Source organism: Taurulus bubalis (genome assembly GCF_910589615.1).
Source record: "Taurulus bubalis genome assembly, chromosome: 5".
Taxonomy (NCBI): domain Eukaryota; kingdom Metazoa; phylum Chordata; class Actinopteri; order Perciformes; family Cottidae; genus Taurulus; species Taurulus bubalis.
Genome location: NC_136593.1, coordinates 13,555,036 through 13,571,715, shown reverse-complemented (window position 1 = coordinate 13,571,715; position 16,680 = coordinate 13,555,036). Strand labels below are relative to the sequence as shown.

The 16,680-nt window shown below is 34.3% G+C and overlaps 1 protein-coding gene across 1 annotated transcript; it reads left to right on the top strand.

The window, feature by feature from the left end:
- Window positions 1-227: 227 nt before the first annotated feature.
- Window positions 228-6,132, top strand: LOC306736666 (sodium- and chloride-dependent GABA transporter 2-like; the record flags this gene model as incomplete). Its single annotated transcript, XM_079218317.1, has 14 exons — window positions 228-423; window positions 665-799; window positions 1,376-1,516; window positions 1,616-1,700; window positions 1,779-1,911; window positions 2,020-2,154; window positions 3,574-3,677; window positions 3,775-3,899; window positions 3,996-4,108; window positions 4,191-4,328; window positions 4,522-4,624; window positions 4,827-4,927; window positions 5,239-5,409; window positions 5,965-6,132. 14 exons carry the CDS (start codon window positions 228-230, stop codon window positions 6,130-6,132), a joined length of 1,848 nt encoding a protein of 615 aa, XP_079074443.1.
- Window positions 6,133-16,680: the final 10,548 nt, after the last annotated feature.

Genomic DNA, 16,680 nt, shown 5'->3' with positions numbered 1-16,680 from the left:
AAATGTCATTGTTCATTTTTTATCAGAAATGTGTTTGACCCTAAAAAATGTATATATAACATATATATATATATGTATATATATATGTATATATATATACATATATATATATATATATATATATATATATATATATATATATATATATATATATATATGTATATATATATACATATATATATACATATATATGTTATATATACATTAGATTCTTACCAAAGGTTGACATGGACCGAAGACAAAACTCACAGGTGAAACAAAATCTGATGAACTGTGGGACAAGACCAGGACATGTTCAACACAAACCTCAGGAGAGAGAGCAGTGGGGCAGTAAGATTGAGTTCATCCTGGCAGTTGCCGGACACATTGTCGGTCTGGGAAACGTCTGGAGGTTCCCATACCTTTGTTACAAAAATGGAGGAGGTAAATATTTGTTGTTGTGGCCAGATGTAAAAAATACTGTGTTGTAGCCAGCCTTGGAAGGGATTAAGATTGTATTCAGTTAATAATTGTCTTGTATGACAATATTTTACAAAAGAAACCTTACAACTCAACTTTACAACTCAGTATGGTTTCTTCTCGCCGCGTAACTGTGCAATGCAAATGCACACATTTGTGCAATTGTATCAATATTTTAACGAGATATTTCATTTTTGTTTTAAAGGGGTTTTCTTCATACCTTATGTTTTGTTTTTGTTCACCTGTGGCATCCCCCTCTTCTTCCTGGAGACATCTTTGGGCCAGTACACCAGTCAGGGTGGAATTACATGTTGGAGAAAAATCTGCCCTCTTTTTGAAGGTAAGTCTAGTGCTTTTAAGCACTTTATTTTATCAGCTCAAAATGATTATGTATAATTAATATGGCTGCATATGAGTACATTGGATTGGATTGTGTTTAAGAGTAAAACCCAATAAATCTGCTGTTAAAATATATTAACTGTATGAAGTGTTTTTATTTATTTATCTTACTGTTTTATGTACTTAAAGTTTTGTATTTTCATCTAAACAATGGCTAAAATGATTATTTGTGTGTGGGAAGGCTCACTGTTAATATAGGGGTCGGACCCCTCAAAAGTTCTGCTGCACAATTAATCTTTTTTTCCTTTTTTTTTCTCTCTTTTTTAAATACTCTATTTTAGATACTTTTACATTTCACAAGTCAAAAAGATTGGGAACTACAGGCTTAATCCTTAACAATAAATTGTATTTTATAATCTTAATATACTGGAATGCTTTTATAAATATAAAAAATGTTTTGGAAAATAAACTCGTAACAAAAAAAGAGTAGTAAGTAAGTAGTACAAGTAAAGTACGAGTGCCTCACAAATAAAGATTTTTCATGGTATTACAATTTGACATTTGTATCTCTCTGCAGGTTTAGGTTATGGAAGCCAAGTGGTGGTTTTGTACACTGGGGTGTATTACATCATCATCCTGGCTTGGACGTTCCTCTATCTATTTTCATCCTTCAAGTCAGAGCTTCCATGGGCGACCTGCAGCAACAGCTGGAACACAGGTACCCAGCATTTATTTCTCAGCAATGGCACATACAACTCTGCAATGTGCTCACTTTTTTTAATAGGTTTTCACAACCTTTCTTATTCTTTCATGTAAGATGACTGCTTTGAGCATGGTCACAATCAAACATCCTCCCTGCACCTGTATGGAAATAACACGTCTTCAGTTGTAGAATTTTGGGAGTAAGTAGCAATAATGAACGCTTTATAACAAGGCAGGTATTGTTTTTGCTGTGTTTTCCTAAATAAACTTTGTTGCAGAAGGAGAATCTTGGGCCTGTCCAGTGGGATTGAGAAAATTGGCAATGTCCGTTGGGACCTGGCCCTTTGTCTACTTCTTGCCTGGATTGTGTGTTACTTTTGTGTTTGGAACGGAGTGAAATCCACAGGAAAGGTACAGTACAAGCTTAATGTTATTTTTTAATGTTGGATTTCATGTAAACCCTGTTCCTAAAATATTTAACTTAAAAAACTAACAGAAATGCTGTTGGTTTGGTCTTAGGTGGTCTACTTTACTGCAACATTTCCATATGTAATGCTGGTGGTGCTGCTTGTTCGTGGTCTAACATTACCGGGGGCTAAAGAAGGAATCATGTTCTACCTCTACCCAGACCCATCTCGCCTCACTGATCCAGAGGTACGACCAAACCTTAACCAAGTGCTTTGAGCGCCTTATTATAACCAAAAGAGTCTGCAGCTGGCTAGCTGCTTTGTGAGGCTGAACATATGCACAACTGTGTTTTGAGCAAAATGCTATCAGCATGGTTATATGCTCATTGTGTCAATGCTAACTTGCTGATGTTTAGCAAGCATAATGTTTACCATGTTCATAGTCTTTATTAGCATAATGGTAGGCTTGAGGAGTCAAAAATAGTCAAAAATATAACTTCCTTAACCCCAAAATGAAAGATACAATTGACTAAATATGCGACAGTTCTGGACACATTAAAAAGGTTAGCTAATCAGAACTTAACTCTGACTTAAAAATCTGATCTGCGTTAATAAACATGACACAGAACACAATATATGTACTGTATGCAGTTTGTTAAACAGGTAACAGGCTACAGAGAGAAAACACCTCTACTCTGTCCTCCATATTTGTGCAAAGATAGACAGACATTTACCATTAAAAAGTCCTCTAAGAAACACAGAAGGCCTACATTTTCTTGTATTTCCATGAAGTCTTGTTTGCTTTTCCTTTTTTTTAAGTATTATAAATAACTACGTAAACACAAAATGACAACAGTATAAAGCGAGCATTGCACTGCATGGAAACGCAGCTCAACTCCTACAGCTACAAGTCACAAAACTGAAACGACCAGCTAGCAAACATTTTACTAAAACAATATGTGACGGGGTCTTCGGGGAATGGAAGGGAACCTACAACGCCACCTGGGGACTTGCACCCCAAGAAATATCCGTTTAACAACCCTAAGAGTCAGTTTAGGATTCGCTAAGGACACAGATTCATTACCGATATTGGGCCGGAGACGTGTTTTATAAAATTGTCCAAAAGTTTATTTCAGGAATTAAAAGAATATATATTCTACTGTAAAAGCCACAGCATGCAAAATCAAATCACAGCAAAACCCATGCAAAACCAATACAGCAAAATAAACTTAACAAAACAGATAAAATGGATGAAGTGTTCCCCATTACAAATAGAAACATTTTTAGCATAGCATTCCTTTATTGTGCTTCATAATTATTTTTACACACATTAGACAACAACAACACTAATCCAGCACTGTTGGCCTCTGACCAACGTAAATTAATTTAATTGTGTGTTACTACCTTTTATTAAGATAACTTTTTAACTCATGTGACTTGCGGCTAATTTAAAATACTAAGTTAAAAAACAACACAATAACTAAAAATGTCCATACTGCTTAATTTACTTTGAGCGGATAGTGTATTGCAATTGCGAAATCGAAGCAAAACAAATGATGTCATGTGAACGTTGTGCAGATACACTAAATATGAACATTTTGCAATGTGGCATTTACCTGCATCTCTACAAAGCTAAACTGAACATAAACACATCCAAACCCCTCAGGTATGGATGGATGCTGGAAGCCAAGTTTTTTACTCCTATGGAGTTTGCACAGGTGTTCTGACATCTTTAGGAAGTTACAACAAGTACAGCAACAACTGCTACAGGTTTGTATTTCTGTCATCTACACAGATTGTACTCAAAATTAAATTAGTTTGGATCAGAGCATGGGTCTAATTTTCCTATATTTGTACTCTCTTACAGAGACTGTGTTTACCTTTGCCTGTTAAACAGTTTAACCAGCTTTGTAGCTGGCTTTGCCATCTTTTCTGTGCTCGGTTTTATGGCAAAGGAGCAAGGTGTGGATATATCGATGGTGGCTGAATCAGGTATGGAAGATCAATACTCCCTGACAGAAACCCAGAGTGATACAGTTTGAATAGTTTAAGAAAATATGACCATTTCTTTCCCCATCCCCTTTGCAGGTCCAGGGTTGGCATTCATTGCTTATCCCCGTGCTGTGGCTCTAATGCCACTTCCCCAGCTCTGGGCTATTTTCTTCTTCATTATGATCATCTTTTTAGGATTAGATAGTGAGGTAGGATTACAAATCTGCTCGGAATGTAATAATTAGACACAGACTACAATTTTGTGTTAAGACATCATTTTTTTCACCATAGTTTGTTTGTCAAGAGTCATTGGTCACAACCATCACGGACATGTATCCTGATTTCTTTCAAAACAATTGTCGCCGCAAACTCCTACTTCTTGCCATTTCTGTTGGAAGTTTCTTTGTTGGCCTTCTGATGGTCACAGAGGTGAGAGTTAAACTTTGTAATATTGATTTATTGAATCAATTAAGCATTCATTTCCAGTATGACTGAAATAAAATATGTAATATATATAGCAGAATATGACAAATACTTTTACAATAAAATATTGGACAAACGGAGTGTGGATGATGCAATGACATTGACTTTCATTGAAGGACCTGGTTCTTGTCATTTGCAGGGAGGCCTATATATCTTCCAGCTGTTTGACTACTATGCCTGCAGTGGCAGGACACTCCTGCTCTTTGCTATTCTTCAGTCACTCTGTATTGGATGGGTCTATGGTAAGGGGAACTTTTAACCTCGTAAAATGGGATAGTTTGAACCTGTTTAACTATTATTTTGAATGCAAGATGAGATCCCAAAGTTTCCTGTCGTTCCTACTATGTGTGGCTGAATTTTGAGGAGATGTATAAAAAATCATTCAACAGTGGGATTTTTTTTATTTGATAGCCATAATATGTAACTAACATTTGGGTTTTTCAGGTGCAGATCGTCAGTATGAAAATATAAAGGACATGATTGGTTATCGACCATGGCCTTTTATGAAATACTGTTGGCAGTACTTCACACCAGCTCTCTGCACTGTATGTACTGGAGATGAAGACATGTCTGCCTTGTAATGTGGTTCATGCTTTACCTACAAACACGTGTATTTGGCAGCTGCCAGATGGGAGTTAGACAGATATGTATGGATGCTTATGTTAATAAGATCGGATATTATACTATTTATAATCTGCCTAAACACTGCAGTCTCAGTTTCCATTGTATGTTTTTGCCAAGTGATTAAATACACAATATCTAATTGTGAATTGTCTTTGCTGTGTGTCATAAGAATGAGTAATCTGTTCATTTTGAGAGTTTTTACGCCTTCTTCACTCTGCTGGTCTTTTTTTAGTTCACATTTCTCTTCTCCTTGGTCAAATATACTCCGCTCACCTTCAACAACACGTATGAATATCCCTGGTGGGGCTACACCATTGGAGGATTCTTCACTCTCTCTTCAACCCTCATGGTTCCTCTGTGGATGCTGTATGCTGTGAGTGTAACTCCAGGAACACTCAGACAGGTACAGTAACATGTTACTGTAAAAAAGGTTGATCAGAAAATAGAAACTAAAAACAATAAAGGTATAATTTACTTACTGAACACCTCAGTTTTGAGTCTGTAACAGGATAACTGAGGCTACATTAACACGTTGTTTCTGTTTTGAGTGAAGTTGAATGAAGTATGTGAGAATAAGTAGATCACAGTTGTGAGGGCAAACTTCTTTCAAAGAAGACAAACAATTGTTTACTAGGTTTTTCTGTTAGTTTTCAGTTAAAATTCTGCCGAACCTTTAGTTGATGCCTATTCCCAAGTTTTTCCAAAGTATGTATATGTGTTATGTATAAGTAAAAAGTCTGTAAAGATTTCAAAGATTTGTGGTGTTTGCTGCTGTTGCTCTGCTTTTACTCTTTTTTTAATGTAATAATTAGACATGTTGTGGATTTACTTGAAAAAGAAGACCCAACTGTATTGTAGTTGCTACTGACAGTTCATTTTTACTATGATTATAGTTCAGCTGATTTGTTATTTCACCACTGTTAACATATAGGTAAGTGTCCTTTCTTTCTCCACACAGAGAGTGAAAGTTCTCTGCACTCCAGCAAAGGACTTACCCACTGCAACGTCAAAGAATAAAATAACGAATAAAGAAACATTTCATACTTTCACGGGCTTGTACACACTACGCACAACAGTAAGTCCTGATGACAAAGGTGACAGAGCTCAGAGATCATCCATTATCTAAACCGCAAGAAAAGGTACAGAAATGGAACAATAAGCCTCACATATAGAGGTAAAGAATATTGTTAGGTGAGTGCGAAACTTGCCAAGACACCTCTGTAATTCATGAGGCCACACTTGTTTGCTTTAACACCCGAAACTGAGGGAAAACTTGATATGCAGACTGTTATTATAACACATTGCAGGCATGTTCAGAGTAAAAAGCGTCTTTGTTCAGCTATGTCACACCTTAATTACAGTGCAAATAAAAATAGTGTAGGCAGCAATATAAAATGCATTGTATAAAAGCTATCAACATAACAAATTCAGTGGTACAGATTTACATTGTGAAGCATTTATTTTTGCTTGAGGAACTAGTTATCTTGAGGAAACATTGTCTGCTTTTGAAGGAAACGAGAAACATATTTTTCCAAAAACCTTTAGCTATGTTTAGTGTGTGATTAACAGGTCAAACTTTTGTTTTAGAATCTATTATTATCACTGTTTTAATAATTCCAATAATACCGTCTTATTGTATTCCGTTTTTACTATACATTTTTCTTATCTTGTGTATTTTCTCTCTCTATGTAAATACTTTCTTATCTTAAATTATGTTATCTCAGTTAGCACTGGTTGTATTAATTCAATCACAATACAACAGTGGTTGTTGCAGACACAACTGGCAGAGACCTGCACTCAACTGAGTTTTATATTTACGTCATATGATCTTTGCCTTTGCTTTTATTTTTGGAGCACTTTGAATCTGAGCCTGTCATATGAAATGTGCTGTATAAATAAACGTGATTGATTGATTTACCCCTTACCCAAGGCACTCCATATTTCTAAATTTCTTTGTGTAATTTGCTTAAAATCTATAATTTTTCTTTGTCAAATGTACCTCGTGATTTTGGTAAAGTATATTAATTGTTCATATTTATAACTTTCTTAATCTGCAACAGTAGTAGTGTACCTTGTGTTATACAAGTAACTGACATATTTGCCCTATTGTATAGTCCAGTGCAGATTCCAAGGTTTGGCCTCATGGAGGCGCTGCCGGTCAGTGTTCAAAACACCCCGCTTTAATAACAATGTATCCTGCTGTACTAAGGTGTCCAACCTCTGGTCCTTTTCTGTAGGCGTATATCTATGCACATACGCAATGTATCACTGTAGCATTGTCTTCCTACCTGGGAATACTGAGAATAGAAAACAATAGAAATACAACGGTTAATTAGTAAAATGCAAATCCTATTAAATCACATTAAAAAAAACTATACAATTGACAATGTACATCAAATGAAACCTTAAAAACTATATATATATATATATATATATATATATATATATATATATATATATATATATATATATATATATATTCAAATATCATATGTACTCATGTGAAGCATTCTTATCAGGTAATTATAACGTGGTGGTTTGGACTGTTTGAACCAATAATAGAACCAGCATGAATAAATATTTGAATGTTGTTCCTATTTTTGGCACTAATGCTGACCCTCCAACATACAACATCATCAAACACTCACCAGCATTAATTTGCTAATATTGAACGTTTCTGAACAGTATATACCACTAGAGGGTGCTACAACAGCAAATCAAAATTTGCTCAAATCATTGTTCTTAACAGTCCAGCAGAGTCTTCTGCCCCCTGAAGCTAATTTAGGATTCAAGATATTGTGTTAAACAAATCAAACTGAAAACTTTGTATTGATATAATATATATATATATATATAGATATAGATCATTACATTTGTGTTGACATATATCACTGTAGGAAAGAAATTCGGTAACACTTTATAATAACTACACGCTATTTAGCATTAGTTAAGTATGAGTAAACACGTAATTCATCATTTATAAAGCTTTGTTCCAACATTAACACTCATTAGTATGCAATTCATAAACATAGTTATACATGTTTTGTTCTTGATTAATAAGCTTGACTATTATGCGTTTCATGATTGGGTTTTCATACTTTATAAATGATGTTGATCTTTGTTTTTAAAGAGTATAATTTGTTGAACCAGGTATCAATGGTGTATATGAAGTGGGGAGAGGAGATCGTCAGAACTAATCCTTTGGTGTAAACGAGTGGCTGGGCTACTCTGAAGAGCAGAGATTATCTGGAGGTTGTGATTTAGCAGAGAGTGCAACACAGTAACCTTGTAGAATACGTTTGAGTTCTTCAGGAAAAATGTGTCTAAAGATTCAATTTACGATGAATGTTAAAGTATATCTTCTTCTTGTAATCAATATTATGTTTGTCAGGATTATTATACAAGAGTCAACTCAAAAGATATTCATACTTTCAGTAAGGATGCTTCACATACATTCCAATGCTAAGCTCTGTTTTTTCACTATATTTTAAAAAGACTAGTTTATCATCATGGTGCCTACTCTCAGGAGAGTATTCACTTTATATTCCCTGTTAGCCATATTAACCTTCAACCCACTAAGCATCTGCACACAGTAAAAAACAGCTTTCTTTACCTGTATTCAAAACATCACTTTTTGCTCTCACCCGCGGAAATGAATAGAAAACTCTAAAATAGTGTTCGTCAGTGTGCTCTGCAACATGTATGTGTGTTCATTGATTGCTTGTAATGTGGCACAATGCGCTCCAGATCAGTCACACATTGTCTTCCTGACCTACTAACAGATTAGCTACTGTCCCTGTTTGTCTCAGGTACAGCACTTCCTGTTATAGTTTCAACACCTAACCTGCACAGGAGTGTGTTTAGTATTTGCATAGCTGTAAAGCAGAGAGCTAATCCAATTACTGTTGTGTTGTGTACTTGTGACTTTACGCACGAGCAGGCTCCCTTTTGATCTAAGCTTTAGACTTCTCACCTGCCTCGGGCTTGAGAGTATCTCCAAGCTTCTATATCAATCTCATTTAGAGCTCAGCTGTCGTTGCACCAGATGCACACTGTAAGCAAATCACCACTCTGACCTCTTTAAACCATTCTTAAACAGGTTTTATTCTTGTATGAATAATTGTAGTTGAATTTGTCATTATTTTCAAGAAGTGTATTCTTCCGTTGCTCTTTGTTTGATTGTTTCATGCTCAGCAGGTCAAGAATTCAAGAAAAATGCAACTCTACTGAAAAACATTTGGACTGAATCATATCAGTGGTTATAAAATGTTTTCAGTGAATTGCGTTTAATTTTTAAGGTTGAAGCGAATTAACAAATTAAAACATTGCCATGATTCAGTATGAGAAAACTAATATGCATTCCTAGTGTATAGTAGGTCTATTTGAATAGTGTATCTATAAATATTAGTACAGTATATAAAGTCAGAAATAAGCTGTTGCTGCAACTTTAAAGTTATGTACAAAATATGTAAATACTTATATTTCAATAATATATTGATTATATAATTGGCTATTAGGTCGACTATAATAAGTCCTTTTACTTCTTTAATTTTTTATGTATTGTGATGCTTGTTTAGTAAAGTTAAATGTTAAATGCAGGATCTTTACTTGTAAAAAGTATTTCTACACTGCTACTTTTTACGAAAGTAAAGCTTTGAGTACTTCCTCTGCTGCTGACAAGGACACACACTGTATGTTGTATTAAGTATGTACCGTTGCATCTAACTAATTAGACGAGAATGTTTTAAATCACAAAAACAGAGCAGCCAGCATAACATTTTATTGTTCTTAGATTTTATATTGGCAATATTGGCCCCTAGAGTGTCCCCTAAACAGAATACATCTCATTATCATCATCAGAGAAGTAAGGTAAAATATACTTGACATTCAATGTCTTTGAGGTCCTTGAACTGCCAGTGTGTGACCACTGTAATCACATGTGAAGACTATGTGAATTGAAGGAGACAGGTATCACCTCTAACATGTGCCCTGACTCCCAGACAACCTGCTCAACGCTTTTGAATTACGTACAAGGTGTGAATCCAATTTGTTCGGATTGAAGATTAGAAAGGGCCAAACCCCTCCGGTTTAACAGCTTGCTAGTGACAATTTTTGGATGCTAAGCAGATAAACACAAGCTCCTTGGTCTGGAAATCCCATGTGGGAATTGGCATATACTTATGAAAGCTGTGTAACAGATGGTTTCCCGTTTGTACATCCAGGGCATTACCACGGTTGTATTATCATTTTGCCCCAGATCACTTTCTTATGTAGGTTCAACAATTTGAATGTTTTATTTAAAGACACACAATGTCTTTATTTCAAATACTTTACATCATCACTTTTACTCCCCATCAAAACAAACCAGCAGTGAACACTCTTTCTTTTCTACATATGCAGATCAGTTGTCAAGAAAACATATTTTATTAATTAACCTTGAAATACTAAATCCAACAAGCCATAAGCATATTAATTAATTAATTAAATGATAGCCTCAAAGATATCTTTTTTTTAAAGGATAATTGAATTCACTTGTGTTTGCTGGAAACTGAAAGTATGCTGATTAGTGTTTTTTTTCATAAACTGTGAATCCTCAATTTTGTTATATAGATATGTATTTACATGTATAATTAAGTATCATATATTTAGTCAAAATAACTTAGTAGTTTGATATATTTGCATATTAAAAATAGTCAAATCCTTAAATTAATATGTTTCTAAAATTATATTTTCCCTGACCTTATAAAATTATTCCTTATATTGATTGTTTAATATAAGAAATGTACACATTTGCTGTGGAGAGATGTTATTAGATGATCTATTAGCAATACAAAGTGCAGTATCATCTTTACTGATTTGCATCTGCAGGCCAAACAGTCTGTTTTCCCTCTGTGCAAGATAAAATATTAATATTCATAGAGGAAACCATAGTAGGAAAAGCACAGGTGTATAAAGTGCTGCAGGGATAACATATTTTTTACAGGTCAACCCAGAAGTAAGCATCTCACTGGTACCCTCGACCTGAGCCAATGGGATTTGTCCATATGATTTTGAATTATTGCAGAAAATAAACTCAGTAGCATTATACAAATTCATGATACTTTCACATTTTAAACAGAAAGATAATGTTCTATTTTAATATTTTTGTTGTGTGAATGCAATACGAAGAAGAAAAAGCCAATGCTATAAACCAACTACACCACGGTTGCATGAGCACAAGTATACAGTATAAAACTCTTTTCCGGGTTTTAAGACTCATTCCTGCCACGCTATTCAACATGTAACATTAATGATAACTGCATCACATGCTGGTTCGCAAGAATATCTTTATGGATCACAACAATGCAATGGATTGCAGCATGATATACATTACAACCTCCATTTAAATTTCACACTTACATGCTTATATGATGACACTTTAGAATGTGTTTCTGTATACTGTATAAACAAAAATGTTTGTAATCCATATAACTCTATTAAATAATAAATTTAATAAATGAGCCATTCTAAACTTACAAACATCATGAAATGGTCAACTTGACCAAAGATAAATTAGTTTTTAAAATATGAATAATTATGTAATTTTTTAAGTAGATGAGGCTCACTTCCATTCACAAGAATACATTTTTTAAATTGAACCATTATTAAACAGCACAAATGCAATTCAAATGTTGAAGACTTAATTTGTTCAAGTCCTAACCAAATTTACAAGCCTCAAATATAAAAATTGTCTTAACCTTCCAATATTGCAGGTGAATAGTACAAACAATGTATAAAGCGTGACTATATGAGATTGGCTTTATGGGAAAATGGCCTTAACCAATAACAATATTTCTAAATAGATAAATGATGGTGAATTAATTGATAGCTTAGAACAACATCCAACATTAAAACAAAGTTAAGTTGGATGGCAAAGTCACGCATGAACAACTGACCAATCAAACTGATCTTGGTTGCAATGGGTACTGAGTCAGCCAGAGCTAATTTTCAGAATAAGACGTGTTTAATTAATTTACAGGCCAGTAATAATTAGGTAATTGGTTCTGATTCAGTAAATGGATTAGTTGTCTGAACAACTGCAGACCTGGCAACAAGATGAGGGAATCTGGGTGTTTAAGTGTGTAGTAAACAGTCTGTCATCCTGAATGCACAACCTGTTGCAGTGTTAAAACTAAAGGCATGTTGAGCAGCCAAGTGCTGTAGAAATGTTTGTCCACATGGTGGTGATTCAATTGTATTTCATATTGAGTTAAAGACAATGAATGTATGAAACTATGCATGATATCTAAACATTTAAATATGTAATACTGTGCTCACAAAACAGCATCTTTGGAAAGACTGAATTGAAGACGGATGGGCTTCTGGTTATTTAAGACGAGAACATACATCATCAATTTTAGTTTTTAAACACTAACAGGATGTGAACTGAACAGAGTTTCGTCAGTTGCTTTAGCTAACGATAACTGTTTTTAGCTGCATTCATTGCCTTTAATTCATACATCTTCAAAGCAAACTCTGGTCTGGCTTGATGTTGTTTTTTCATAGATTATCTGGGATAGTTAAACTCAAACAACACTCTCCACACCAAAAAGCCGGTTGACATAAATGGTTTACCATAAACTAATGGCATTTGCAAGCCAATAGTAGGCAAATAAAGTCATAGGTTCTGGCTTAACTAATGAAGTAAGAAGACAATCCCCATTATATGCTGGAGAAATTACGACAATAAGTGGATTAACCCAGACGTAATAATCACACAGACCTGCAGGAACTTCAGATCACAGTATAGCAAAGAGACCAATGTGATCCCATTGCTTACCAATAAGTACATACGGTTGAATTCAAATTTGTAAATTTTGCAGGTCTTCCTTATCTTGGCATTTTTGAAATCCATGTTAAGATCCATCTTTTTACTATTGCCTTTGAGTCTCCTATCATTAACATCGAACATATTTGTGATATTTCTGTATTGTCAGATCAACATCATCAAATTTTTCTCTCTTCATCAACAAAGGCACAGAATTTTAGAAAAGAAACAAGAATACATCCAACATTACAGACACTGTCGAGATAATATGTATTTAAGACCCTTCAACGTACATGTGATCTGCATTTAGAGTAGATTCTCACTTGATGAAGCAGTTTTTATTTTAAAGTTTTGGGTAGTCACTTTGAAGAAGAATATGTCTACTTGCCCAAACGGCCTAATGAAATTATATATATATATATATATATATATATATATATATATATATATATATATATATATATATATATATATATATATATATATATATATGTATATATATATATATATATATATATATATATATATATATATATATATATATATATATATATATATATATTATATGTTTGTTTTCAGTGTGGTCTTTCCAGGATAGCAGATGGTCTATCATTACACCCAAGTACCTCTATAAAAGGACCTGTTTGATTTGTTTTCTTTTTGGATATCAACAGAAACGTAATGAGAAACAAAGCCATTTCTTACTTTTTCTTTCTTGCGACTTTTAAGTCTCTCTCTCTCTCGATGAAACATGAATAACACCCCGTCTTTCCCTAGTACTAGTGCAGCTGCAGCACGGCTTCACCACGTACATAACTTGCATTCTGAAATCCTATTAAGAAGTTATTATAGTTATTTATAGTTGAATCAAATCTAAATTGTCAGTGAGCTAGTCCAATTATATGTTTAATTTATGTCCATGACAAGAAATGTTTTAAAGTATGCAGTATAATGTACTGCATACTTGCAAAAAGGGGCAAGAATCCCTCAAATCCTAAGTGGCCTTTGTGACATCCAATGGTGAGACACATTCTAAGAAACTATGGGTTTGGTTTGGAAAACAAGGGATTTACAGTGACATCAGATTATATGATGAATTCTCATGCATATCATCTTTGCTCATCCTCTTGATCCATGCTATTTAATAGCAGCAGTTTCAGAGTTCAGGCTGCATTGAAAGTGTTTCAAGCTTCCTTTATACAATATACAATCCAAATCCTAACCTAGCAAAGATGGAGAATGGCACAGAGGGCAAGAACTTCTACATCCCCTTGAACAACCGGACGGGGCTTGTGAGGAGTCCTTTTGAGTACCCACAGTATTATTTGGCAGAGCCATGGCAATTCAAATTACTGTCTCTCTCCTGATGTGCACTGGCTTTCCCATTAACCTTCTGACACTGTTGGTCACAGCTCAGGACCAGAAGCTCCGGTAACCTCTCAACTTCATCCTGGTCAACTTGGCTGTGGCTGGACTGATCATGGTCAGCTTTGAATTCACAGTCACTTTTTATACTTCCCTCATGGGCTATTTCACCTTGGGACCCATGGGCTGTGCTATCGAGGGGTTCATGGCTACACTTAGAGGTAAACCTTAGGAAAATAAATGTTTATTGGCCGTTATCATTGATATTGTACCAGAGTTCTGTCTTATTTGTATTTATATTAAATCAAAGCTGTAAGACAGATCTAAGCTAGTACAACATATGGCACAATTTAAAGGTGCTCATCATAACTTCTGTTTTTTTCTTTTATCAACAGGTCAAGTTGCTCTGTGGTCTCTTGTGGTTCTAGCTATTGAGAGATACAACCAAGATGTTGGGATGTAGTGATGCTACTAGAATAGGTTAAGTAGGGACACAACAGTCACATGATCACAGTCAGGGAAACACCAGGTAAGCCATGTTATTTACACCACTGAATTAGAAAATAAACAATATGATGTAATCATGTATAATGTAAAGATTATACGACTCATTTTCTTTTGAAAACATAATATTTATCTGGCCAACTTTAACCAAGCGAACTCCCAAAGTTGTGTAGGCGTACATCAAAATGTTTAAGATGATCAACTTAAAGCTAGAGGTTTGTTAACCACCAATATCCTTAACAATTGCAGCGAGAGATCTTAACAATCATGTTGGTGAGTAAATCTAAACATGATTCAAAGGAATCAGGGGAGTGCGACCCAGATTCGAAAAAGCAACAACAACAACAACAACAACAACAACAACAACATAAAACCAAAACAAATTCACGATCGTGGATACAATGCTTATTCTTCAGCCTAGCTCAAATCAGTTTTTAACCATTAATGTGAACAAAGTGCCTTAATATATAATGCTCCAAAATATTGGAGAAAACAGTTTTAATAGGTGTGTTTACACTGCCATTATGCTTTACATTTTTTAAAGCTCATGCAACAATCCTAACATTTTCACTGTACAATGGCCTTTAACATGAGATGTTACACAATTGCTGTCCCACTTGAAACTGCAGTTAGTTATTTTCATATTATTTTCCTGCTTGCTCTCAGGTTAGACACAGAAAGGTTGCAACATATAATGTCAACATTTTTTATCTTACATCCCACATTTATTTTTTTATTTTACATTTTAAATGTAGTCTAATACATTAATGCATGCACATGTGTTTTTTTTCTTGTTCATTTTGATAAATCACAGTTGTTTAAAGTGTTGCTAAACTGTAGTCCTTCTGGCTGTACACACTGTACAAGAAAAACCCTTGGCAATTATTATTATTATTATTGCAGCTGTTATATTGGGGCAAAGATTTGCATGGCCACACTGAGTGGCAGATCTCACGGTACAAAGACATTTATATCAGGTGAACTGTTAAAGTAAGTTTTTGGTAGTCTGTCCATATGTGTCAGCACTATGATAGATTGGTGATCTGTCCAGTTGTACTACACCTCTTGCACAATGTTGAGTTAGGATATTCTCCAGCCCTACTCTCAGGGCTCAAATTCTTAAAAGGCAAAAAAAAAAAAAAAAAAAAAAAAAAAAAAAAAATATATATATATATATATATATATATATATATATATATATATATATATATATATATATATATATATATATATATATATATATATATAAGTCTGACTGGAATACCTTTGCAACACTTTTGACGCAGAATGTATGTTTATCTATTGAACAGAAACCCATCACCAATGGAGTATGTTTCATTTCAACATTGAAACAGACTCATGCAGTCTGGAAGTTCTTATCCAAAGAAACTTGAGCCTCAAACATTTATTGATTTAAACATTGGCTATTACCATAATTATTACCATATTACCTATTACCACATTAAAAACATAATGTAATACATAACCCCTCGGCCCTCACAGTTCATATGATTGTATCGCCTTATTTTTCACTTTTTGGCCAGAAAATAGGAATATATAAAGCTATTATCAATGCATACCTAAGCATACTATTCAATAAACCCAAAAGTGGTAACCCTGTGTAAATGGTAAAATAGTACATTAGTGGGCTAATGTTCCGAACCACTAAGAAGGTTTGCGAAAAGGAGAATGTGAAAAAATACACCAGCAAATATTTAGACTAACTTAAAAGAGTAATGAAAAGATGTAAATACAAAAGTTAGTACCAAGTTAGAGCCATTTATAATTTGTTACTTTATTTGTTTTAGAATAATCAAGGTTCTGCATTCAACATAACACACTAAATGTCCACTTTCCTGAGCCAATGTACTTAAGTCAAATACCATTTGCAACACTATTGTGTTCTTATCCCAAGTGTTATATCTTATCCTTATTAATTGGATTAACCTACTCTAGATTTACCACATCGTCATGATCCTGTAATCCCGATGACTTTAA